The sequence below is a fragment of the Podarcis muralis genome, chromosome 12 (genome assembly GCF_964188315.1).
Source record: "Podarcis muralis chromosome 12, rPodMur119.hap1.1, whole genome shotgun sequence".
Classification (NCBI taxonomy): domain Eukaryota; kingdom Metazoa; phylum Chordata; class Lepidosauria; order Squamata; family Lacertidae; genus Podarcis; species Podarcis muralis.
In genome coordinates, this window is record NC_135666.1 from 46,970,153 (window position 1) to 46,995,051 (window position 24,899).

General features: G+C 44.9%; 1 protein-coding gene across 1 annotated transcript in view; it reads left to right on the plus strand.

Annotated features, from left to right (window-relative positions):
• The first annotated feature begins 1,918 nt into the window (after positions 1 to 1,918).
• LOC114607754 (collagen alpha-6(VI) chain-like) overlaps positions 1,919 to 24,899 on the plus strand; it is a 57,348-nt gene continuing 34,367 nt past the window's right edge. The window contains exons 1-12 of the mRNA XM_077916350.1: positions 1,919 to 1,934; positions 2,731 to 3,342; positions 5,360 to 5,974; positions 9,209 to 9,769; positions 13,239 to 13,796; positions 18,266 to 18,841; positions 19,204 to 19,770; positions 20,719 to 21,062; positions 21,164 to 21,242; positions 21,913 to 22,058; positions 24,602 to 24,694; positions 24,808 to 24,861. Of these exons, the coding sequence (XP_077772476.1) occupies positions 1,919 to 1,934; positions 2,731 to 3,342; positions 5,360 to 5,974; positions 9,209 to 9,769; positions 13,239 to 13,796; positions 18,266 to 18,841; positions 19,204 to 19,770; positions 20,719 to 21,062; positions 21,164 to 21,242; positions 21,913 to 22,058; positions 24,602 to 24,694; positions 24,808 to 24,861 (4,221 nt within the window). The remainder of the gene's footprint in view (positions 1,935 to 2,730; positions 3,343 to 5,359; positions 5,975 to 9,208; positions 9,770 to 13,238; positions 13,797 to 18,265; positions 18,842 to 19,203; positions 19,771 to 20,718; positions 21,063 to 21,163; positions 21,243 to 21,912; positions 22,059 to 24,601; positions 24,695 to 24,807; positions 24,862 to 24,899) is intronic.

The window sequence follows — 24,899 nt, forward strand, 5'->3', positions numbered from 1 at the left end:
GCTCCCACATAGCCATCCAGCCACAGCTTCCTCAAGGGTCATTTAGATTACAGAAGGAGAGAGGGGCTCAGGCTGTGCATTGGCCAAAGGCCTGGTGGAACAGCTCTGTCTTGCAAGCCCTGCGGAAAGATGTCAAGTCCCACAGGGCCCTAGTCTCTTGTGACAGATCCTTCCACCAGATCAGGGCCACGGCCAAAAAAGCCCTGGCTCTGGTTGAGGCCAGCCTAACCTCCCTGCGGCCTGGGATCTCCAAGATGTTTTTATTTGAAGACCGTAAGGTCCTCTGTGGGACATACCAGGAGAGGCGGTCCCATAGGTACGAGGGTCCTAGGCCATATAGGGCTTCAAAGGTTAAAACCAGCACCTTAAACTGATCCTGTACTCCACCGGGAGCCAGTGCAGCTGGTATAGCACTGGGTGAATGTGATCCCATGGCGAGGACCCCCGTAAGAAGTCTCGCCGTGGCATTCTGCACCCGCTGGAGTTTCTGGGTCAGTCTCAAGGGCAGCCCCACATAGAGCAAGTTACAATAATCAAGCCTTGAGGTGACCGTCACATGGATCACAGTGGCTAGGTCAGGGTGAGAGAGGTAAGGAGCCAACTGCTTAGCTTGGTGGAGATGGAAAAATGCCTCCTTTGTTATAGCTACAATCTGCACCTCCATAGAAAGGGAGGTGTCAAAGATTACACCCAAACTCTTATATAGCTACAATCTGCACCTCCATAGAAAGGGAGGTGTCAAAGATTACACCCAAACTCTTAACGGACAGGGCTGGCACTAATTGCGCCCCCACAAGAGATGGGAATTGCCTCTCCCTATCCCATATCGTCCCGACCCAGCCAAAGGACCTCTGTCTTCAAAGGATTTAACTTCAGCCACAGCTTCCTCAAGGGTCATTTAGTCCAACCACCAGCAATAGTGGAATCTCAACTAAAGCATCCTTGACAGATGGCCATCCAATCTCTGCTTAAAAACATCCAAGGAAGGAGAGTCCACCACATCCCAAGGGAGACCGTTCCACGGTCAAACTGCTCTTACCGCCAGAAAGTTCTTCCTGATGTCTAGCCAGAATATCCTTTCTTGTAACTTGAAGCCATCGCATGGGGGTCCCACCCTATGGAGCAGGAGAAAACAAGCATGCTCCATCTTCCATGTGACAGCCCTTGAGATATTTGAAGATGATCTCCTCTCAGTCTCCTCTTTTCCAGCCTCAACATAGCCAGCTCCTTCAACCATTGCTCATAAGGCTTGGTTTCCAAGCCTTATATTATGAGGTCATCTGCTTTGTGATGCGTTTTGTACTTGTCATCTGGGCAGCCCAGGACCTCCATGCACACTGCCCAGGCTTGCGCCCTGGGGAGGTCACTTTGGTGCTCCTAATGCAGCTGTTTGAATTCACCCCCAGGGGACACTCCATTGTCTCTAGAGATAGACAGATGCCAAGTGCCTTATTGACTGTGAAGAATAGAACCAAACAGTAGCTTTTTATCTAAATTAATCACCGATCAAAGAAGAAGTGGTCTTGGGAACTCTCCTGTGGGATCTGGCAGAAACTTGTAAAATGAAGGTGTTTTGGTTTCTAGATGTTATTGGCAGAGAGGATGAGATGTGTTGCTATGCTTTTAATAGCAGCCAGAGGCATTCATAATGTGTGGTTCTGTCCTGCATTGACTTACATAGGGACATATGTAAATGCCATAAAGGAAGATGAAAAAGTCACTCCGGACAGCAGATTCAAAGGGGATTGTTTTCATATCTCCAGCCAAGGTCTTCATGTTACTATTTTGAATTAAACCCACGATGAACCAGTGCATGAGATTGTCTGTTTTTCCCTCCGTAGCAAACACTTGACAACTTGCGCAAAATATGAAGATGTTTTTGGTGTTTATTTTCATCGTTACCAAGGCTCAGACGTCAATGGGTCATAAACCAGGTATGTCACTGTTTTCTTGTTTTAAAATGGTCATGTTTGCTCCTCTGAAAAAACAGAATATCACAATTAATATGTTTGTACAATTGAGCAATTGATGGGACGCGGGTAGCGCTGTGGGTTAAACTGCAAAGCCTAGGACTTGCTGATCAGAAGGTCAGCGGTTCGAATCCCCATGACGGGGTGACCTCCCGTTGCTTGGTCCCTGCTCCTGCCAACCTAGCAGTTCAAAAGCACGTCAAAGTGCAAGTAGATAAATAGGTACCGCTCCGGCGGGAAGGTAAACGGCGTTTCCGTGCGCTGCTCTGGTTCACCAGAAGCGGCTTAGTCATGCTGGCCACATGACCCGGAAGCTGTACGTCAGCTCCCTTGGCCAATAAAGCGAGATGAGCGCCGCAACCCCAGAGTCGGCCACGACTAGACCTAATGGTCAGGGGCCCCTTTACCTTTACCTTTACAACTGAGTAAAACACCAGGCACAGTTTTCATACGTCCAGATGTGCCCCTAGCACATGTTAATTGACTGATGGAACAAAAAATCCTGGATATAGTTATGGGAGGTACAGGAGAACTTTGGGACACCCAACCAATAAAACATACCTGGACTGAGGCCATTCACCCCATATATTTAAAACACTGTGATACCACTTCAAACAGTCATGGTAAAGTCTGTGAGCCCCTTAGACTGCTAGACTCCACCTTAGTTATTGTACTATTTTCTCGCTCTCTATGAGAAATGAACACTTGAAGATTGAGTATTGATTCCTTAATCTTGCTCCTTTCCTTTCTTCCTTTTTAGCCCCCCAGCCTGCCGATATTGTTTTTTTGGTTGCTAGCAGCAATACGTCTTCACACCATGTCAAAACATTTATCAGCAAAGTCATCGATGGTTTACCGCTAGGTCCTAATGAGTATCGTGTTGCACTTGCCCAGTATAACGATCGAGTATACAATGAATTCCAACTGGATACCTATAAAGGGAAGATTCCAATGTTGAACCATATCAAAAACAAAGTTGTGTTCAGAGGTGGGCCCTTGAAAACTGGTACTGCTCTCCGGAAGGTTCATGAGACCTATTACGGGAAGCCAACCCATGAAAGGGACCGGTCCAAGATTTTGGTTGTGATGACGTCTCAACCATCTGGTGATGATGTAGAAGAAAGTGCCCAATTGTTGCACAAAGCAGGAGTGAAGGTCCTTGCACTGGGCATGGAGGATGCTTCCTACGATGAACTAATTCGGATGGCCACAAAACCATTTAGCTTCTTTATTCCTAGAACAGAAGAACTCGTTTTATTTTCTCAGAACATTTCCGGAATCGTAGATGCCATTCACGTAGGTGACAACAACCACCCAGACCTAATGAGCAAGAGAGCTGAGGACAAAGTAAATAATGGGACAGTTATAGAAGGTAAGAAGTGAGATGCTGGGTTTCCCAGCCACTCTGCGCAGCTTCCACAGAGACCCAAAATACACTAAAATGTCACACATTAAAAGCCTCCCTGAACAGGGCTGCCTTAAGATGTCTTCTGAATGTCAGGTAGTTGTTTATGGCTTTGACATCTGATAGGAGGGTGTTCCACAGGGCGGGCGCCACTACTGAGAAGGCCCTCTGCCTGGTTCCCTGTAACCTCACTTCTCGCAATGAGGGAACCTCCAGAAGGCCCTCGGCGCTGGACCTCAGCTTCCGGGCAGAACGATGGGGGTGGAGACACTCCTTCAGGTATACTGGACCGAGGCCGTTTAGGGCTTTAAAGGTCAACACCAACACTTTGAATTGTGCTCAGAAACGTACTGGGAGCCAATGTAGGTCTTTTAAGACCGGTGTTATGTGGTCTCCGCAGCCGTTCCCAATCACCAGTCTAGCTGCTGCATTCTGGATTAGTTGTAGTTTCCGGGTCACCTTCAAAGGTAGCCCCACGTAGAGCGCATTGCAGTAGTCCAAGCGGGAGATAACTAGAGCATGCACCACTCTGGCAAGACAGTCCGCTGGCAGATAGGGTCTCAGCCCGCGTACCAGATGGAGCTGGTAAACAGCTGCCCTAGACACAGAATTGACCGGCGCCTCCATGGACAGCTGTGAGTCCAGAATGACTCCCAGGCTGCGCACCTGGTCTTTCAGGGGCCCAGTTATCCCATTCAGGACCAAGGAGTCCTCCACACCAGCCCGCCCCCTGTCCCCCCAAAAACAGTACTTCTGTCTTGTCAGGATTCAACCTCAATCTGTAAGCCACCATCCATCCTCCAACCTCCTCCAGACACTCACACAGGACCTTCACCGCCTTCACTGGTTCTGATTTGAAAGAGAGGTAGAGCTGGGTATGAAAAGCTACATACAACAGAATTTCCCAGCAGACTGTGCTGGGAGTAAACAGGCATGTGATACACAAACGTCATGCCTGTACCCTTTTAAGGTGGAATGGAACTATATCCTAACACGCCCCGCCCCCAGCTGCAGGGCACCCCTCCCTGCACCAGGCACCCAGGCAGCTAGCTACACCGCTGGGTGGGACATCTGGAGGGCCCAAAATTCCTCATCCCTGGCCTGCAGCGGAGAACAGATCCCTTGGGATGGTTGAGCATGGCTGCGCCATTGCGAAGGCAGTTTCACTGGCTCAGAATAGCCAAGCAATTTGTTGTTGTTTAGTCGTTTAGTCGTGTCCAATTCTTTGTGACCCTGTGGACCAGAGCACGCCAGGCACTCCTGTCTTCCACTGCCTCCCACAGTTTGGTCAAACTCATGCTGGTAGCTTCGAGAACACTATCCAACCATCTCATCCTCTGTCGTCCCCTTCTCCTTGTGCCCTCCATCTTTCCCAACATCAGGGTCTTTTCCAGGGAGTCTTCTCTTCTCATGAGGTGGCCAAAGTATTGGAGCCTCAGCTTCAGGATCTGTCCTTCCAGTGAGCACTCAGGGCTGATTTCCTTCAGAATGGAGAGGTTTGATCTTCTTGCAGTCCATGGGACTCTCAAGAGTCTCCTCCAGCACCATAATTCAAAAGCATCAATTCTTCGGCCATCAGCCTTCTTTATGGTCCAGTTCCATACATCACCTATGGTCCACTTCCATACATCACTACTGGGAAAACCATAGCTTTAACTATACGGACCTTTGTTGGCAAGGTGATGTCTCTGCTTTTTAAGATGCTGTCTAGGTTTGTCATTGCTTTTCTCCCTTTTCAATGGTTTATTTATTTCCAAAAAACTACTGAAGTTTCAGTTTCAGAATCAACACAAAATATATGAAAAAGCGATATAATGCAGCATACCTATTGCAAACCTTTGTTGGCAAGGTGATGTCTCTACTTTTTAAGATGCTGTCTAGGTTTGTCATTGCTTTTCCCCCAAGAAGCAAGGCCCTTCGCCACGGCATGAAGGGGAGCCAAGCAATAGCCAATGTTTAATTCTGCGTTTTCTTCCCACTGCAGCTTGCGATGACGATGCAGTGGCCGACGTGGTGTTCATAGTGGATGCGGGTCCTCCGCAACACAAATTTGAGAAGATTCAAATATTTTTGGAAAAGCTGGTGTATTCTCTGGATGTGAAGGAGAAGTGCATCAAGGTTGGCTTGGTGACGTTCGGCGCTAAACCCGAGGTGATATTTTTACTGCGGATGGAAATGGATAAGACGAATGTTCTGCAGCACATACAAAGTCTTTCTCCCAAGGCAGGAAAGGCCAACGTTGGCTTGGCCATTCATTTCACAAGGGAGAAAGTTTTCACGGAAAGTTCCGGAAGCAGGAAGACCCAGGGGGTGGAACAAATAGCCATTCTTATCACTCACAGGCCTTCAGAAGACAGGGTGGGCAATGCTGCAACTGTTCTCAGGAGAGCAGGTGTGACGGTGTTTGCAATTGGCGTCGAAAAGGCTGATGTCGCTCAGCTAACCCGGATAGCTGCGTACCCGCCACAACAGTACGTGACCCACCTGAAAACATTTCCCCACTTGCCACCCCAGGCTCTCGTTTTTCATAAGAAGGTGGTGAATCAGGTGCAACGAAAGCTCTACATGGACAACAAAAGAGCAGAACTGCTTAAAAGAGGTAACTTGTCGTCTTACGCTGTTTCAGGAGAGTTGCAACACTCTAGTTCCTCAGCAAAAGCAAGAAAAACATCTCCAGAGGTGTTGCAGAAGATTCATTTGGTGCCTGAATTTTCGTTTAATAAATTATTATTATTAATGTTTAATAGGTTATTGTATTTTAATGTTCTGTTGGAAGCCGCCCAGAGTGGCTGGGGAAACCCAGCCAGATGGGCGGGGTATAAATAAATTATTATTATTATTATTATTATTATTATTATTATTATTATTATTAGGTTCTAAAAAAATGTGACAATAGCAGACTGGAAAGCAGGAAGCCAAACAACAACAACAACAGCATGCTCTCCCTTGAAAAAGCTAAAAAGGGGAAATAGATTATACTATTATTTATGTAGCGCATTTGTATCCTGCTCTTCAGCCAAAAAGTCTCCCAGGATGGTTTACATCCAGTCAATTAAAACGAGACTGTCCTTTACAATCTAAAATAAAACGTCACACAAGGGAAAAGGGACAGGGAAGGAAGTAGGGGGAAACGAAAATTCAGGCACCAATTCTTGAACAGTTGTTCTTATAGTGACCAATTTTTTTGCACAGTTCAGGGATAGGAAGTGTATGGCAGAGCCGGGCTTTCAGCAAAGCTAGTGGAATGAGCCCTTCTTCCTATCTCTCCCACTGAGGCAGCCTGATGGAATAGCTGCTCCCTGAGGGAAAGGAGGCCTGAAGGAGTTGGCCCGTCACACCAGAGCTGATGGTGTGAGCCCTGCTTCCCATCTCTCTTGAAAAAAGAGCTCAAGATACAACATTTGACTAGTTTTGCAGCACCTTTGCAGATCTCCCTCTTGTTTCTGTCTGTCACGGACTCTGGAACCAGTCTCTAGTTTCTGGGAATTTCAGCCGACTGGCAATGGCTCTCCAGGGTTTGAGCCAGAAATCTCCCTCAACCTGAACTAGAGATATTAGGGCTTGATCCTGAGACCTTCTGCACACATATCACTGAGTTATGGCACTCCCCCAAAGGCCTGCTGCTATATCATGAGGATCCACAGACATCACTGTGAGATTAATCCTGGAATATAATAACTTTTGGATGATCTCAGTATGACTAGGAAGAGAGCCATGTGAACAGGAACGCATGTTCTGATAAGAATGACTCTCCCCTTCCATTTAAAAATGTGGGGGATCGGGGAAAATATGGTTTCTTACAATTACTTGCTAACATTTTGTTGGCCCAATTCAGAGAGCTGCGGAGGGATCCACGGGGCCTGCTGAGGTTGTGTTCTCCCACAAAGCTCACAGAAGCTTCTTGCTGCTTCAAATATTTATCAAGGCAGGATGGGAGCAGGGCAATAAGGAGGAACCTGGCCTGAGCCCAAGAATATGTCCCATCCCCATTTGTAGAGAAACTAATAGATCACACTGATCTCATTGGCAGAGGTTGCGGGAGAAAAGGAGCACTCCATAGAAGAGAAAGTGTTCTGTCTTCTTGCTGCAATGTCATGTAGCAACAGATCAGGACCATATCACATATGCAGCAGCAACAGCAAACCTGGGTTTCCTAACAAGTGTAGACTCAACACTTGGCCAACCCTGGCTCCCTGGCCAATGGCTACTAGACATAATGGTTATGTTCAGTATATTATGTGTCTGAATGCAATTTGATGGGAATTGCAACTGGGAAGAGTGTGGTTGTGCTCATGCCCAGCTTGCAAACTTCCTATAGCCATCTGGTTTGCCACTGTGAGAAAAGGAAGCTGAACTAGATGAGCCATTGGCCTGGTCCCACAAACTCATATTATGTTCTATGATGCATGTTCTTCAAAATGCATGTTTGTTGCATGCACACGTTAAATTACACATGTGAATTAAAAAGTGCTTTGGTGAACATTATTATTATTATTATTATTATTATTATTATTATTATTATTATTATTATTAATTTTATACCCTGCCCACCTGACTGGCTTTCCCCAGCCACTCTGGGCAGCTCCCAACAGAATGTTAAAAACACAATAAAACACCCAACATTAAAAACTTCCCTAAAGCCTTCAGATGTCTTCTAAAAGCCAGGTAGTTGTTTATTTCCTTGACATCTGATGGGAGGACGTTCCACAGCATGGGCACCACTACCAAGAAGGCCCTCTGCCTGGTTCCCTGTAACCTCACTTTTCGCGGGGCGGGAACCGCCAGAAGGTCCTTGGTGCTGGATCTCAGTCTCCGGGCTGAACGATGGGGGTGGAGACGCTCCTTCAGGTATACTGGGCCAAGGGCCATTTAGGGCTTGAAAGGTCAGCACCAACACTTTGAATTGTGCTTGGAAACATACTGGGAGCCAATGTAGGTCTTTCAGGACCGGTGTTCTATGGTCCCGGCGGCCATTCCCAGTCACCAGTCTAGCTGCCGCATTCTGGATTAGTTGTAGTTTCTGGGTCACCTTCAAAGGTAGCCCCACGCAGAGCGCATTGCAGTAGTCTTACATTAAATAAGAAGCAGTCTTTAGTTAAATGCACTTCTTCAGAGTCTCCCTAAGAGCCTGCACTCCCCCCCCGAGGAAACGCACATGTTCAAATACGAGCAATGAATGATGGTCTTTTAATGGCTAATATATCTGTAACAACTTGCTGCCAAGCTCTGATGCTCATGTTAGTGGTTGCCTCACTGTTGGATAGGGAGGTGAGGGGAATTGACACTTTCTCACACAATATGCGAACCAAACCGCAGCCATCCTATGGAATTCCGCAAATTTTTGCAATGCAGTTTTCCAGCCAAGCAATGTGTACAGAAATGCATATACAGTGGTACCTCTGGTTAAGAACCTAATTCATTCTGGAGGTCCGTTCTTAACCTGAAACCGTTCTTAACCTGAGGTACCACTTTAGCTAATGGGGTCTCCCACTGCTGCCCTGCCGCCGCCATGCAATTTCAGTTCTCATCCTGAGGTAAAATTCTCAACCCAAGGTACTACTTCCGGTTTAGCGGAGTCTGTAACCTGAAGTGTCTGTAACCCGAGGTGTTTGTAACCCGAGGTACCACTGTACTAGGGTAAAGTGCACATAAAATGCCCAGATTAGTGAATGAATTTAAGTTTGGGGAAAATGTGATACAGAAAGAAACTTTGAGATTCAGCCATCTCAAGTGTTGTGTGCTTTTTTAAAACAAACAAACAAACGAAACAACCCACAGGATAAATTCATTGCTTGAATTATTAAACGCATCACCAAAATTCTCTTCCCCATAGGCTGCGTGGATACAGAAGAAGCAGATATTTATTTTCTCATCGATGGTTCCTCAAATCTCGATTATTTCGATTTTGTGGACCTGAAGTTGTTTTTGAAAGAAGTGGTTAGATTTTTCCCGATAGGACCAAATAAAGTTCGCTTTGGAGTTGTTCAATATGCAGACACAAACGAGCTGGAATTCGGACTTGAGGAATATGGTAAAGCAAGTGATATATTGAAAGCCATTGATAACATCCGTCAAATAGGTGGCAGTCCTTACACAGGAGCAGCTTTGACATCCATCCAGCCCTTGCTAAGAAGGTCACAAGGTCAACACTCCCGAAGTGTTCCATGCCATCTGATAGTGCTAACTGACCGGAAATCAGAGGACCACGTTGAGGGACCTGCCAAGAGGTTGAGGAATGAAATGGTCAACATTTATGCCATCGGTGTTAGACACACTAACGAGTCACAGATTTATGAGATCGCAGAGTCAAAGGACAGAGCTTATTCTGTCAACGATTTTGCCTCTCTGAAGCATATAAAGAATGAAGTTGTCCGAGAGATCTGTGCCGTAGAAGGTAAGAAAAATCACCTTATATTTTACTTTTAAACTTCAGGGGAGAATGCCTGCTCTTAAATAGCCCAAATGTGCTTAGGAGATACTGGCATACTTGAAAGAACCCTGAGATTTGCAGAAATACAATAAATTGCTAGGGGGAAATGCTTCAGGGAAAAGATCCAAAACAGTCCCATAAGACATTAATGGCATGCTATGTGGATAGATTTTCAGGTGAACCAAAGAGAGATGAATATCCTGTTTCTGCTTTAAAAAGGAAGAAAAAAGATGGGTGCCCGGGCTTTAAGCGGGGTGTAAAATTATTCTTGTTAAAGAGAGATTCAATTGTGTACCAAGGCCCCATGACCCACAGTCCTCTGGTGGATAAATAAAACAAGCAGAATTTGGTTTATGGGTTCAAATAGGCCACAACTTTATTGGTTATAGATGTTAGAGGTTTGGCTTAGACATTGGGTGAAGCCCAGACTATATCTTGACTCCCACCAGTCTGCTGGGGCTCCAACTAAGGTTAAAGCACCGATAGGGGGAGACCTAAGACTTACATCAAATAGGAGCAGCCCGAGGGGTCCCCATTGGGGTAGTGGCATGGCCCTAGCTCATATCTGGGCATCAGACAGAACCCACACTCCCAGATCCCTTCAACAGGATATCTTTAATGAAGAGGGGCAAGCTGAGGCTACAACCTCCCCTCCATCTAAACAAAGGCCTAACCTCACAAAGTTGTGCCAGTTGCTACGAGGTAGGCGAAAAGCAAATGGTGGAGCCAATTTGCAAGTGGAAAAAAATCCTGCCCGATCCCAACAATATGGTGACCGGCGATTAGTCCTTAGCAAGGTCGTAACGCATCAAAGCAGAAAAAGAGGGCGAGGTGGGTTGGAGGGCACAAGAATGTTGTGCTGGAGTTTAAATTCCCCACGGAAACCCCCTCCCCCCATCAGTGCTGAATGGTTGGCGAGGTTCACTGCTTGAGTGGGGTCCCACCCAGCACTTGAGGGTGCAGGGAGGTGATGGCAGGGAGCACATCAGTCTCCAGCCCTCAGCTGGGTCATGCAAGACCAAGGGCCCAGCCACAATGCCGCCCACCCAACAAGGTAAGCGGACTTGAAAGGTGACACAGTGTGGCTTTTGATTAGATTGGGAACTCCCATGCAAAGGGTATGGATACTCTCTTGTCCTCTCCTGTTGAAGATTTTGGTGGGACCTTCAAGCGTACAGTGGTACCTCGGGTTACAAACACTTCGGGTTACAGACTCCACTAACCTGGAAGTAGTACCTCAGGTTAAGAACTTTACCTCAGGATGAGAACAGAAATCGCATGCCGGTGGTGCGGCGGCAGCGGGAGGCCCCCTTAGCTAAACCTCAGGTTGAGAATGGTTTCAGGTTAAGAACGGACCTCTGGAACAAGTTCGTAACCAGAGGTACCACTGTATTTTGTCCAAGCTTTTAAGATCCTTGTCAGCTCACCTTCCTAGCTGAACTGCATTTTTGTATTCATTATTGCATTTCCATTACACATTTCATCCAAAAGATTCAAGGTCATTCTCCGACCCTTGTTTTATCCTCACAACTGCCAGTTTGCATTTCTTAGTGCAGAAAGTATTGATCTGGTGTGTAGAGATCTTTCCTACTCTACTTAAAGATGCTTCTGGAAGTTTCTCTGTGTGAAAGAAACAAGCGGAATGTTCATGATGTTTGGGTTATTCCTTCAGAGAAGCTGAGTACAGCTGGCTTAAACTGGTTCTCTTATCTCATTCTGTCAAGGTCATGCTGACTATAATAATACAGTGGTACCTTGGGTTAAGAACTTAATTCATTCTGGAGGTCCATTCCTAACCTGAAACTGTTCTTAACCTGAGCTAATGGGGCCTTCTGCAGCGGTGGCGCGATTTCTGTTCTCATCCTGAAGCAAAGTTCTTAACCTGAGGTACTATTTCTGGGTTAGCGGAGTCTGTAACCTGAAACGTCTGTAACCCAAGGTACCACTGTAGGCCAGAAGGAGCCTGGGTTTCACTTTCTATGTCTCTTCCTTCTGGTGTGGTGTTCTGTACATAATATGCTAGTGTTAAGGTTTAGACACATTACAGTGGTACCTCGGGTTAAGTACTTAATTCGTTCCGGAGGTCCGTACTTAACCTGAAACTGTTCTAAACCTGAAGCACCACTTTAGCTAATGGGGCCTTCTGCTGCCGCCATGCCGCTGGAACACAATTTCTGTTCTCATCCTGAAGCAAAGTTCTTAACCTGAAGCACTATTTGTGGGTTAGTGGAGTCTGTAACCTGAAGCGTATGTAACCTGAAGCGTATGTAACCTGAAGCGTATGTAACCTGAAGCGTATGTAACCTGAGGTACCACTGTATAAGTTATTGTAAGTTTAAGTTAAGTCTGCCACAACTGGATTTCTTATGGACAGTGCCTATCCTTAATGTCTTGGATGTGTGACCATTATGCTCATTTGCCTTCAGTAGCAGTAACGCTCTGCTGGATAAAATATAATTGCCTCTGGTGTATTTTTTGGGGAATCCTGCAACATGTTTAAGTTTTCACACTTGCATCTATACGTCGGAGTTCTGCTCTGGATCATTATTGAGTAGAATTTCAACCCTGTGGAGTAGGTTAGGCACAGAGAGAGAGAGAGAAAGATTGGCTCAATATTGCACAGTGGGCTTCATGGCTGAGCGGGGATGATGGCGATGTTTTAGTGATTTTCAGCAGTGCACTTAGCTCTGCGCATGGCTGGGTTTCCTTTTGGCTTCAGTTTCGTAATGCTATTGTGCTGGTCCCGTGGGTTACCTGAGAGGCGAGGCCCAAGTCCGGTCCGTGGTCAGAGGTGCAACGTGGAGACAGTCCGTAGTAGCTGAAGCTGGGTGCAGGGCAGGGAGTCGGGTGAAGTCAGGGACAGGCATGCAAGCAGGGAGCCAGGGCAGGTCAGGAGCTCAGGCAGGAAAGCAGGACAGGGTTCAGGCAGGAACTAGCAACCAACAATGTTGCTCCCACAACTTGGGACTGGGGCTGGACGGCTTTTATCTGCCCCGAGGCATAGGCCGCCCCGATCCTCTGGCGACTCGCCTCTCCTGGCCTAGAGGCGAGCACTCCTCCTGTGGGAACTTAGTTCCCTCCGCCTCTCTGACCTGAGCCTCTGCAGCTCAGGAGAGGCTGGAGGGTTACCGGACCCAGAGGCAACCTCAGCTTCCTCTGACCGGGCTGAGAGTGGAGCACCTGCAGGCAATGGGTCCTCCATCACCTCAGGAGCCAGAGCAGGCTCAGCTGATGCCTGAACCTGAGGATCCAGGACAGGTGAGGACCCTTCAGGCTCAGGCCCCAGCCCCGGCTCAGCTGGTTCTGGAGGCAGGGAATCCTGTGCAGGCTGGAATCCCTCAGGTTCAGCATCCGAGTCCGAATCCCAGGCCATCACAGCTATCTTTGTTGTGGCCATCTCTCATCCATATGTGTTCATGTTTTTCTGAAACAGCCTGCAAAGAGAAGAAAGCTGACGTTCTGTTTCTGGTGGACAGCTCCAGCAGTATAGGCCCTGAGAACTTTGTGAAAATGAAGGACTTCATGATGGACCTCGTGAGCAAATCTGACATTGGTCCCGACAGAGTGCACATTGGTGTTGTGCAGTTCAGTGGCAGAAGCCAAGAAGAATTCCGACTCAACCAGTACTCATCGAAGAGAGACATCATTGGTGCTATTGGGAGAATGTCTCCTATGGGACAGAACACGCTCACAGGGGAAGCATTGCGATCCGTGTCCGATTATTTTAAGCCCGCCAAAGGGGCAAGGCCCCATGTCAAGAAAATTCTGATTCTGATCACTGATGGGGAAGCGCAGGATGAGGTGAGAGGACCCGCAGAGGCTTTGAGAGAGCAAAGTGTTGTCATCTACTCCTTGGGGGTGTTCAGCGCAAATAAAACTCAGCTGGTGGAGATAAGTGGAAAGCCTGAAATGGTGTTTTATGTGGAGGACTTCGACGTTCTGAAGCACTTAGAACGTGAGATCCTCTTTGGAATATGCAGTCCGTACGATGGTGAGTGTACAGCAGCTTTCTTTTTAAAAAGGTTTTTATTTCTGCTTTTCAAGTTTATACATTTCATTAGTTTTACAATCAATTTAACATTTCAGAGTTTGACTTCCTTCCCCCTCTTTCTGCAGTTCCTTAATATATATATATATATATATATATATATATATATATATATATGCTTTCGTAGATTTTCACGGGTATAGGTATGCAGGTTTTGGTGTCCTCGGGTGTCTTCCCGTGTAAAAGTTGGGGTGTCTAGGCGACGTTTCGACGAGGTCTCACTCGTCATCTTCAGGCTGGTGCTTTCGGCTTCTTGTTACTGGAACAGAGCAGGATCTCAGTGTTTGAGTTCCTATAAATACTGTTGAGGGGTGTGGTAGCCTCCAATGTTCTGGGCCGAGAGGAAGTTCCCAGGCTAGTGTGCCTTTTCTTCTTTTGTTCCTTAGTTGCTTGAGGGATATCTTGAGTGATTTCTTGAGTGATATCCTGAGTACCACTTAGGTGGGTCATTAGGTGTGGATTAGTTGCTAAAGCCTTTGTGTCTTGACCTCTTGAACTTTGTAGATGTACAGCCATCTTCTCAGAAAAACTCTTCACAAAGTTCAAGAGGTCAAGACACAAAGGCTTTAGCAACTAATCCACACCTAATGACCCACCTAAGTGGTACTCAGGATATCACTCAAGAAATCACTCAAGATATCCCTCAAGCAACTAAGGAACAAAAGAAGAAAAGGCACACTAGCCTGGGAACTTCCTCTCGGCCCAGAACATTGGAGGCTACCACACCCCTCAACAGTATTTATAGGAACTCAAACACTGAGATCCTGCTCTGTTCCAGTAACAAGAAGCCGAAAGCACCAGCCTGAAGATGACGAGTGAGACCTCGTCGAAACGTCGCCTAGACACCCCAACTTTTACACGGGAAGACACCCGAGGACACCAAAACCTGCATATATATATATATATATATATATATATATATATATATATATATATATTCTGCATATCCGAATTCATTTCATTTGCTCATTTTATTATCTACTTTAAATATATACTCTTATGAAACTGCAGGTTATTACAATAATCCTGCCAATGTTTTTATCTATTTCCAGTTGGTTTGTAAATATTCAATAAACCATTTCCATTCTTTTATTAAAAGGTTTGTTATCTTGATTTCCTATTCCTCCAGTAAGTTTCGCCATTTCTGCATATTCCATAAGTTTTTGTATCCATTCTTCCTTTACTGGGACTTCTGCTTCTTTCCGCTTTGGGGCAAGTAGCATTCTTGCTGCTGTGGTAGCATACATAAATAAATTTCTATACAATTTAGGTATATACAATTCTGTCCCTATAATTCCCAAAAGAAAAGCTGGGCTTTTTTTTTTTTTACAAAAGTTATTTTGAACATCCTTTTCAATTCATTGCATATCATTTCCCACAAGACCACCACATATGATAAAAAGAACCTTCTTTCTCTTTACATTTGCAACACTTGTTTGACTTAGATTTATGCATTTTTGCCAGTTTACTTGGTGTTAGATACCAACGATATAGCGTTTTTATATAATTTTATCTTAGACCATAACATGCTGTAAATTTTATATCCATATTCCACAATCGTTCCCATGCTTCCATGTCTATATTATGACCAATATCTATTGCCCAGTGTATCATTGAGGATTTTACTTTGCTGTCTAAAAGGTGTAAAATATTATTGGAATGGGAGACAGAGTGTACAGCAGCTTTCAATGAATACATCAATCTGTATGTATATTGTCATGGTTTCAGATGGCACTTTTCCAAGTTTGTTGTCCCAGAATCACACAGTGCAGAAAGAGTTTTGAAGGTTTTTCTGGCTTCTGAGTTGGAAGGAGGGAAGTCACTGTAACACTGAGCTGTAGTAACTCTGCTCATTTTGTCATCTATCACACTGAAGGACAGTCCCTTCGGAATAATTTACCTTGTTCTCCTATTCCTTCTCTATTTTTCGCCCTATGGCTTTGTACTGATGTTACTGACAGTACAGGTGAAAAGGAGATCACCATGTGGTTTCGTGGTGCATCTTTGCTTTCTCAGGACCCTTGGCACAGGTGGAAGGATGAGAATTGCTATCAAACCCAACCTACCTATTCATAGGGACGCAGGTGGCGTTGTGGGTTAAACCACAGAGCCTAGGACATGCCGATCAGAAGGTCGGCGGTTCGAATCCCCTCAACGGAGTGAGCTCCTGTTGCTCGGTCCCTGCTCCTGCCAACCTAGCAGTTCAAAAGCACGAAGTGCAAGTAGACAAATAGGTACCACTCTGGCAGGAAGGTAAACGGCATTTCCGTGCGCTGCTGTGGTTCGCCAGAAGCGGCTTAGTCATGCTGGCCACATGACTCGGAAGCTGTCTGCGGGCAAATGCTGGCTCCCTCGGCCTATAGAGTGAGATGAGCGTGCAACCCCAGAGTTGGTCACGACTGGACCTAATGGTCAGGGGTCCCTTTACCTTTACTTTACCTATTCATAAACCATAGAATCATAGCAACGTAGAGTTCGAAGAGACCACGAGGGTCATCTAGTCCAACCCCCTGCAATGCAGGAATAATTTGCCCACTGTGGGGCTTGACCCTGAGATTAAGGGTCTCATGCTCTACTGACTGAGCTATCCCAGCTGTCAGTTATAGCACTGCAAGTGTTCATGGAACAGCACTTGCAGCTATTTAATTTCCTCTCCCAGTTCTTTGGATCCAACCCTTTACTGCTTCAGATAAAGCTGTCTTGTTAAACTAAAACACATGGTGCGGAAGAGAGGGCTTATTTTATGAAGTCTCCTTTGAGAGACATAAACATAACCACATGTAAGAAAGAATTAGGAGTATGCTAGAACATCGAGCCACTTTGATAAGGCCCAGATGATAAATGTAGACATAATGTAAGTATTCGAATGGTGTTAATAGCTCTGTTAGGGAACAGGTTTAGCCGAGACAAAACCTTATATTTCAATCCTTAATAAAGGTGTTGGCTCATGTCAAAATGTTGGTTTAGAAGAGAGTTAATAGGGCACAGCCTGACTCCCTCCTTCGGCGATCTTCGCGGAGCTCTGGCCCAATGGTTTGATTTGAATTAATTTTATAATGAATGATTTTAGAGTGTTGTGTTGTTGTACTGTTTTATTGTTGTTAGCCGCCCTGAGCCCGGCTTCGGCTGGGGAGGGCGGGATATAAATAAAATGTATTATTATTATTATTATTATTATTATTATTATTATTAAGTCCCTATAAATTATTCCTGCGGCCAAGATCATAATATGGGAAAGATTTGTGCTCATATCTGCTCAATGTTCAGGGTTAGGTAAGCGAACCAATCCCATACTTAACAGGGACTGTTATTTCCAATGTTTATTCCCCCCCCCTTTTTTTTTGTAATGGGAACAATCCTGTGAATTCAGATCATAAGAGGAAGCCTGTTGGTTCTGTAAGACAATAAATTGGTTCAAGTTTTCTAAAAGCTTTGAGGACCGCTTTCGGAGAGGATTAGAGGCATCGTAAAAAGTCCTCTGCATTCGACTTCAGCTTCGAACCGTCTAAGGTTGTCTTGTGCCCTAGTGACTGAATTCCCCCTAATCTCAGTATGTCTCCTCTGTCAGGAGTTCAGCCATCATGGAGCAGGAATTCTAACATCCTCTCCAACCTACCGTATCCCATCATGCCCTAGGCTAGGCATGCCCTTCATTGCAAGCATTCTGGTGACTGTAGTTGATTAAGAAATTAGATATCATAATAACAGAATCAATGGACACATTAATATTATATAATGGCACTCAGAATTTATCATCCAAAATAGGTATGTCCATCTGCCTCCCAGCAGTCCTGGGATAAGGCTTTGACCTACAACTGTGCATATTTATAGCTTTAAATTGCATGACCTCAAATAGCGTGTTTGATCATCTTGGAATAGCTTACAACTAAACTAGCAAGTCTTGTTTGCAGTTAAGAATGGAGGAGAAATTCACTTCATATCTAATTGCAACCTTACCTAATTTGCACTTCCTGAAGCAAAAGGAGAGCTGAAATGCAGCAATCCTTCAAAAGTGCCACTTCTCTGAATTTTGCAATCCTGCAGCCAAGAGTGTGTCCAAAAATGCACATGTAAAGTATGCATACAAATCCATGTATTACTGAAGATAACATACAAAGTGCATCATAGCAGGGGATGTTGCTTGCAAAAACGTGTATATTACTCAAAGCTGCATCTAAAATGTGATTATTATGAGAAATTCGCACAAAAATGTTGATGAATTTTCCGGGTGACTGTTGCAACTAAAATTCACAAATTGTTGTGGAAATGTGGAGTCTAACTTTGTAAGCATGAGAAACCACAAGAATCGAAAGTGACAAATTTGTCCATCCCTACCTGCAACAAAGGAAAACTACTATGAAGATTTGTCTAGGGCACACATTAGCTACCAATTCTCACTGTTATTCTTTCAGAGTGCAGGAGAATCGAGCGCCTAGATATTGTTTTCGTCATTGATGGTTCTGGAAGCATCGATCCCAGAGAATACGACATTATGAAAGACTTCATGATCGCTTTGGTGAAGAAATCGGATGTCAGCCAGGACCGAGTTCAGTTCGGAGCTGTCAAATATTCTGCCGAGCCAGAAACCTTTTTCTTTCTCAACACCTACAGCACGAAATCGGAAATCATTAAGGCCATCCAGAATGATAAGCCTATTGGGACAACGACCTACACAGCCAAGGCTCTGAGGTATTCAGAAGGCCTTTTCTCAGAGGAGCATGGCAGCCGCAAGCGCCGCAGTGTTCCCCAGGTTCTTATAGTGATAACCGACGGGGACTCCCATGATGCAGCAGAACTTGATGAAGTGTCCAGGAAACTTAGGGCACATGGCATTGTCATCTATGCCATCGGGATAGAAAGAGCCAATCCTGGGGAGCTCTTGACCATGGCAGGATCGGAAGACAAATACTTCTATGTCAATTCGTTTGAAGGACTGAAACACCTGTATCCCAAATTGTCTGACAATATATGCAGTGTTTCGAAACCAGGTAGGTAGCTATATCATCATCATTATCATTGTTGTTGTGTTTTTAAAAAAATATATTAAGTACAAATTAGATAACATACATATGCTGAAGACTACTGCGCAGAGTGGGTGCTGGCAAAGGGGGACTCGCCTCCCCTCCGCTTTGCTCAGGCTCGGTGTTGAGGCTCTCCCTAGCATCTTCTGATCCTTGCACCCCCTCCCCACTGGAGGCGGGGCTTCCCTCCTCACCAGAGGAAGAACTGCTTCTCAATATCTTCAGAGGCTCCCTGTAACATAACTGCCCTTCCACCTCTCACCTCTGAGCTGATGGCAGTTCCCTGACAATAACCTATTTGGTTCTCTGCTCCCACTTCTCCCTTGCAGAATGTGGAATTCCAGCAGATCTTGTATTCCTGATTGACGGCTCTAACAGCATAAGCAACAGCGACTTCAACAAGATGAAGAGTTTTTTGCAAGACGTAGTTCATCCCTTTGACACCGGCCACAACGTGCAAGTTGGTATCGCTCAGTACAGCGACAGGTATAGGGAAGAATTCAGCCTGGATATTTTCCCAGCCAAATCAGAACTTGAAACAAAAATCGGACGCATCCGACAGATGGAAGGACTTCAGACCTACATTGGTGCCGCTCTCGGGAGGGTGAAGCACTACTTTACACCAGAAGGTGGCAGCAGAGTAAACGAAAACATCCAACAGATTTTGCTGGTGATCACAGATGGCCGGTCACATGACAAAGTTGTGAAAGCATCAGAAGATCTGAGAAAGAGAGGTGTTGACATATATGCCATAGGAGTAGGGAAAATCGACCATTTGCAGCTTAGTCAGATAGCCGGCTCCTCAGATAGGAAATACACAGTTGATAATTTCAGCGAACTGAAGGTAATTAAAAAAAGACTAGTTGATGATATTTGTGAGGAAGAAGATAAAACAAGTAAGTATCCCCACTTCAAGAATTCAAGTAAATCCCCTAAACTTGGGGCCTTGGGGAAAGTGGGATATATGGTGGTCCATCCCTCAATCTAATCCAGGCACCCCCAAACTTGGCCCTCCAGCTGTTTTGGGACTACAACTCCCATCATCCCCAGCTAGCAGGACCAGTGGTCAGGGATGATGGGAATTGTAGTCCCCAAACAGCTGAAGGGCTGAGTTTGGGGTGCCTGATCTAACCACTGGTGTCCACGTACCTGATTCTAAATGGTAAAAGTTAGATACAATGGTACCTTAGTTTTCGAGCATCTTGGAAGTTGAACGTTTTGGTTTTCGAACACCGAAAACCCAGAAGTACGGTAAACACTTCCGTTTTTTAACGTGCCTCGGAAGTTGAATGGCCTCCGCTGAGGTACCACTGTATTTTTCTCAATTATCTCTGTAAATTTGCAGGACGCCCTTTGCGCCTCGGTTTTTGAATGTTTCAGAAGTCCAATGGTCTTCTGGAACGGATTACATTCGAAAACCGAGGTACCACTGTGTTGATCCATGTGTGATCCATAAATGTCTTATTGTGGGGGCATTGAATAAAACTCCCCTCCCCCTGCTCAATGTTTTTTGTTTCCCCATACCAGAATGCAACTTTGACCCATTGCTTATCAACACATCTAGATAACTGTCAAGAACCACTTGCAAAGCTAGATGACATATTTGTGATTGAACAGAGCAACGAAGAATTCATTCATTCATTTGTTCAAACAGTCTCAATTTTTAGTTCTTTTGATATTGATTGTCTCCTAGATCTCCTTTTACAATTGTGGGGTTCGCAGTGATTATTAGCCTCAATCCATATCTCTCTCACCTTCTGTCTTTCACTTTCATTTTCTCCCTTCCAAGTAACTATCCGTTGTGTTTAGTAATTTGGCGGTCTTTTCTCCTCTTCATAAAACAGCATGCTTCGTGGATGTTGTTGTGGGAATAGATGTCTCCTCACAAAGTCAAGGTGACCATATATTCCACGGACAGTCGCAGCTGGAAACCTACCTTCCAAAAATTATAAATGCCCTCACATCCTTAACAGGTGTGAGCTGCAATGCAGGGTCACAGTCGCAAACCAGTGTGGCACTGAAGGTGAAAAACACAGAACCGCTGGTGACATCAAAGTTCCAAATTGATAGTGAAAAGCTTTTGAACAGTCTTGTGGGCACCACCGTCAAGAATGCATCCCACCTTAATGTAGACTTTTTGGATTCACTTTGGGAAACATTCCAGATCAAATCTGCCGATCGAAGAAAGGTAAGCTGTCTGGCTTCATCCTGGCCTACTCAAACCCGACAATATATTGTATAATTTTAATACATTTACAAACCGCTGTTGTTGTTTTTACTTTCCTCTAGGTGCTCCTTGTATTTTCGGATGGTCTGGACGACGACGTGGAAATCCTGGAACAGAAATCAGAAGAGCTCAAGAAAAAAGGTACGTGATGAGTTTGAGGGAATCAATACGATCGACATATAAAGGCTGTTCAGCAGCGAAAGGAAGTAAGAAATTTCTCGGCATTCGAGAGTCAGGAAACAGAGAATTCAGGAAAGAAGGAGAGCAAACGTGAGTGACAATTTTGAAAGAGGCATGGAATTTCTGTAGGATGCGACATTTGACAAGTGTTCCTCAAAACTCTGCGAAAAGGCTGAAGTCTGGTTTATTATTGTGATTACTGATTTATTAAATTTCTACCCACCTTCCTTTAATCATGGAACTCAAGGCATCAGATGGTCCCCCATCCAGACACTGACTAGACCTAAACCTGTGCAAATTCAGTAAGGTGGTTGCATCCTGTGACCTCAGTGTGGTGTAGTGGTTAAGAGCGGTGGACTTGTAATCTGGTGAACTGGGTTCGCTTCTCCGCTCCTCCACATGCAGCTGCTGGGTGACCTTGGGCTAGTCACACTCCTCTAAAGTCTCTCACCCTCACTCACCTCACAGGGTGTTTGTTGTGGGGGAGGAAGGGAAAGGAGAATGTTAGCCGCTTTGAGACTCCTTCGGGTAGTGATAAAGCGGGATATCAAATCCAAAGCCAAAAGACAGTGTTTTGATTTCTAAAACTCCATGTTATACGCTCACAAATCACAATCAACATTTCAAACAGGATTGGATGCACTGATAACTGTCGTTCTGGAAGGGGCTGAAAAAATTAACGATCTTCAATATATTGAGTTTGGGAAAGGATTTGGATACAGGACGCAATTGAATATTGGCATGAGAAATATTGCCAGTCATCTGTCCAAGTACGTGGTAAGTAAATCACCAAAGAACCAACTTACAGGTGTTAAATTCCACTAGGTTCAATGGGTCTTGTTGAAACCTTCAAGGCTTAAGCAGGGAGAAGGCAGATCAGGCTTTTTTTTAAGTGAGTGAGACCTAAATCAGTTACTACTAAGGTTGCTTCTGCACTAGAGCTCTGTAATGGTGCTGAAATATTGCTTTAAAGGTAAAGGTACCCCTGCCCGTACGGGCCAGTCTTGACAGACTCTAGGGTTGTGCGCCCATCTCACTTAAGAGGCCGGGGGCCAGCGCTGTCCGGAGACACTTCCGGGTCACGTGGCCAGCGTGACAAAGCTGCATCTGGCGAGCCAGCGCAGCACACGGAACGCCGTTTACCTTCCCGCCAGTAAGCGGTCCCTATTTATCTATTTGCACCCGGGGGTGCTTTCGAACTGCTAGGTTGGCAGGCGCTGGGACTGAGCAGCGGGAGCGCACCCCGCCACGGGGATTCGAACCGCCAACCTTTCGATCGGCAAGCCCTAGGCGCTGAGGCTTTTACCCACAGCGCCACCCCCGTCCCTTGTGAAAGATTGCTTTACTATCGCTTAAAAATGAAGGCTATACAAAGGACAGAATATAGTGTTATATTATCCAGCAATGCTCCCCCCCCCGCCTCTACCCTTCTATAATGTCTGCTAAGAAATAAGTTCCGTTCAGAAAAATAATAATTTCCATTGTTACCTGAAAGCTTGTGTTTTCCCTTTTGTTCCTATTACATTAAAATAGGTGATAACATTGAAATACAGTGGTACCTCGAGTTAAGTACTTAATTCGTTCCGGAGGTCCATCCTTAACTTGAAACTGTTCTTAACCTGAAGCACCACTTTAGCTAATGGGGCCTCCTGCTGCCGCCACTCCGCCGGAGCACGATCTCTGTTCTTATCCTGAAGCAAAGTTCTTAACCTGAAGCACTGTTTCTGGGTTAGCGGAGTCTGTAACCTGAAGCATATGTAACCTGAAGCGTATGTAACCCGAGGTACCACTGTAAAGCAGTACATTAACACCCCTCTGCCCCTGAAAAACTGAACTGTAAAAGGGGCAGTTCAGGAGTAATCCACCAGCTGTGCTGAACAGGGAAGCAATAATTTAGGCTAAACTTGCAGACAGGAAGCTTTTGATTAAGGGAGCTGTTCCCTTTAAAAGCCTGAAAAGTGTTTTGCGGGTGCCTAATGGCCAGGCTGAAGCTACCAGCATGAATTTGATCAAACTGCGGGAGGCAGTGGAGGACAGAAGTGCCTGGCGTGCTCTGGTCCATGGGGTCACGAAGAGTCGGACACGACTAAACGACTAAACAACAACAATGGCCAGGCTGGTGTTGCTATAGCAAATATATAGTGGCACCCCCCCTTAAATCACTGCAAATCATGGAAAAAAATCAGAGGACAACACAAGAAATGCTTCAGTGCAATTGTCTGATGATGCTGTGTGGTCTCTAGAAACGGACTCTAGAAAAGCAGCCAAACTTGTGAAATTCATTCCAATATTTATTTATTTAATTTATCTAGAAAATGTATAGAAGTTCTCAATCAAAATGCTTTGCAAATAAGACTGGAGAGAAAACCCACAACGAAAACCCACAGTTCAATTAAAATGTATAACACATAAAACCGGCATCGTTAAAAACAAATGCATATAAAAACCAATATACATGAAATCATCATAATTAAAAACAGATATAAAATAAGTAAAGTTTTAGAAGCTGATTTAGGTAACTAAAATTATATTTCTGAATAGGCTTGCTGATACAAATATGTTTTCAACAGGCAGGGATTTCGAAAGCCCATATTCTGCCTGGCTAAGTAAAGGAAGAAATCCTTGCAATTGCACAATGGACATTAATGTGGCACTTGCAAAAATGGAACTTCTGCAGATCAAAGCAACTGAATAGATGCATATGGGGCAAGGCACCTTGAGCAAATAGTATGACTAACTTTCATTGGGTTGGGGCTAAAACAGCAGCAATGTGATGGCAGTTGATAACTGTGCATGATTAAAAACTGTAGAGGAATCCTGTCATTGTGTCATATTGGTGTAGCAATCCAATACAAATTTGTTCCCAAAGTGTGACAGATTGCACTTCAGAATTCTAAGAGTTCATTCCGTTCTTTCTCTCTCTTTTTTTATATACATTTTTATTGGTTTTTTAAACATATCATTTCCAACAATCATGTAACATAACTTCTTATCTTATACAATATTTTAGACTTCCGTCAACTCCTCTGATGATTTTCCGTTCTTTATCGCTTATTCTGCATTTCTTAATTTATCTATTACTCTTAATTATCATTGACTAATAACTCTCCTCATATTCTTGATATTTCAAATACTCCTCCTTACAGAACTGCTTGCAGTCCTACTAGCGTAATCTGTTCATTACAATTACTTTTCAAAGAGTTCGCATATTTACTCCAGTCTTCTAAGAATCTCTGGTCCCACAGGTTTCAAACCTTCCTGCTAATTTATCTAATTCTGCATAGTCCATCAATTTCATCCGCCATTCTGGTCTTTCTCAGGCCAATACTGCCGAGCGAACATGTTGCTGTGTGTTTTGCAAATGTGTCGGTGAAGAGGGAGAAGCAGGAGACCCAGGAAGACATGGGATGAAGGCAAGGAATTTGGATTTTAACCGGAGAGGCGCTGTCCTCAAAAGCCTCTGATAGTTCCGTGTGCTCTGAAAACGATATTTGGTGTTAATAAGTCTCCTTGATCTCCATTTTAGGGCCTTCAAGGTGTTAGAGGAAGTCCAGGACACTTAGGAGAAGAAGGGGAAGCTGTAAGCTATTAAGTTACATACACACATTTTTTGGGTTG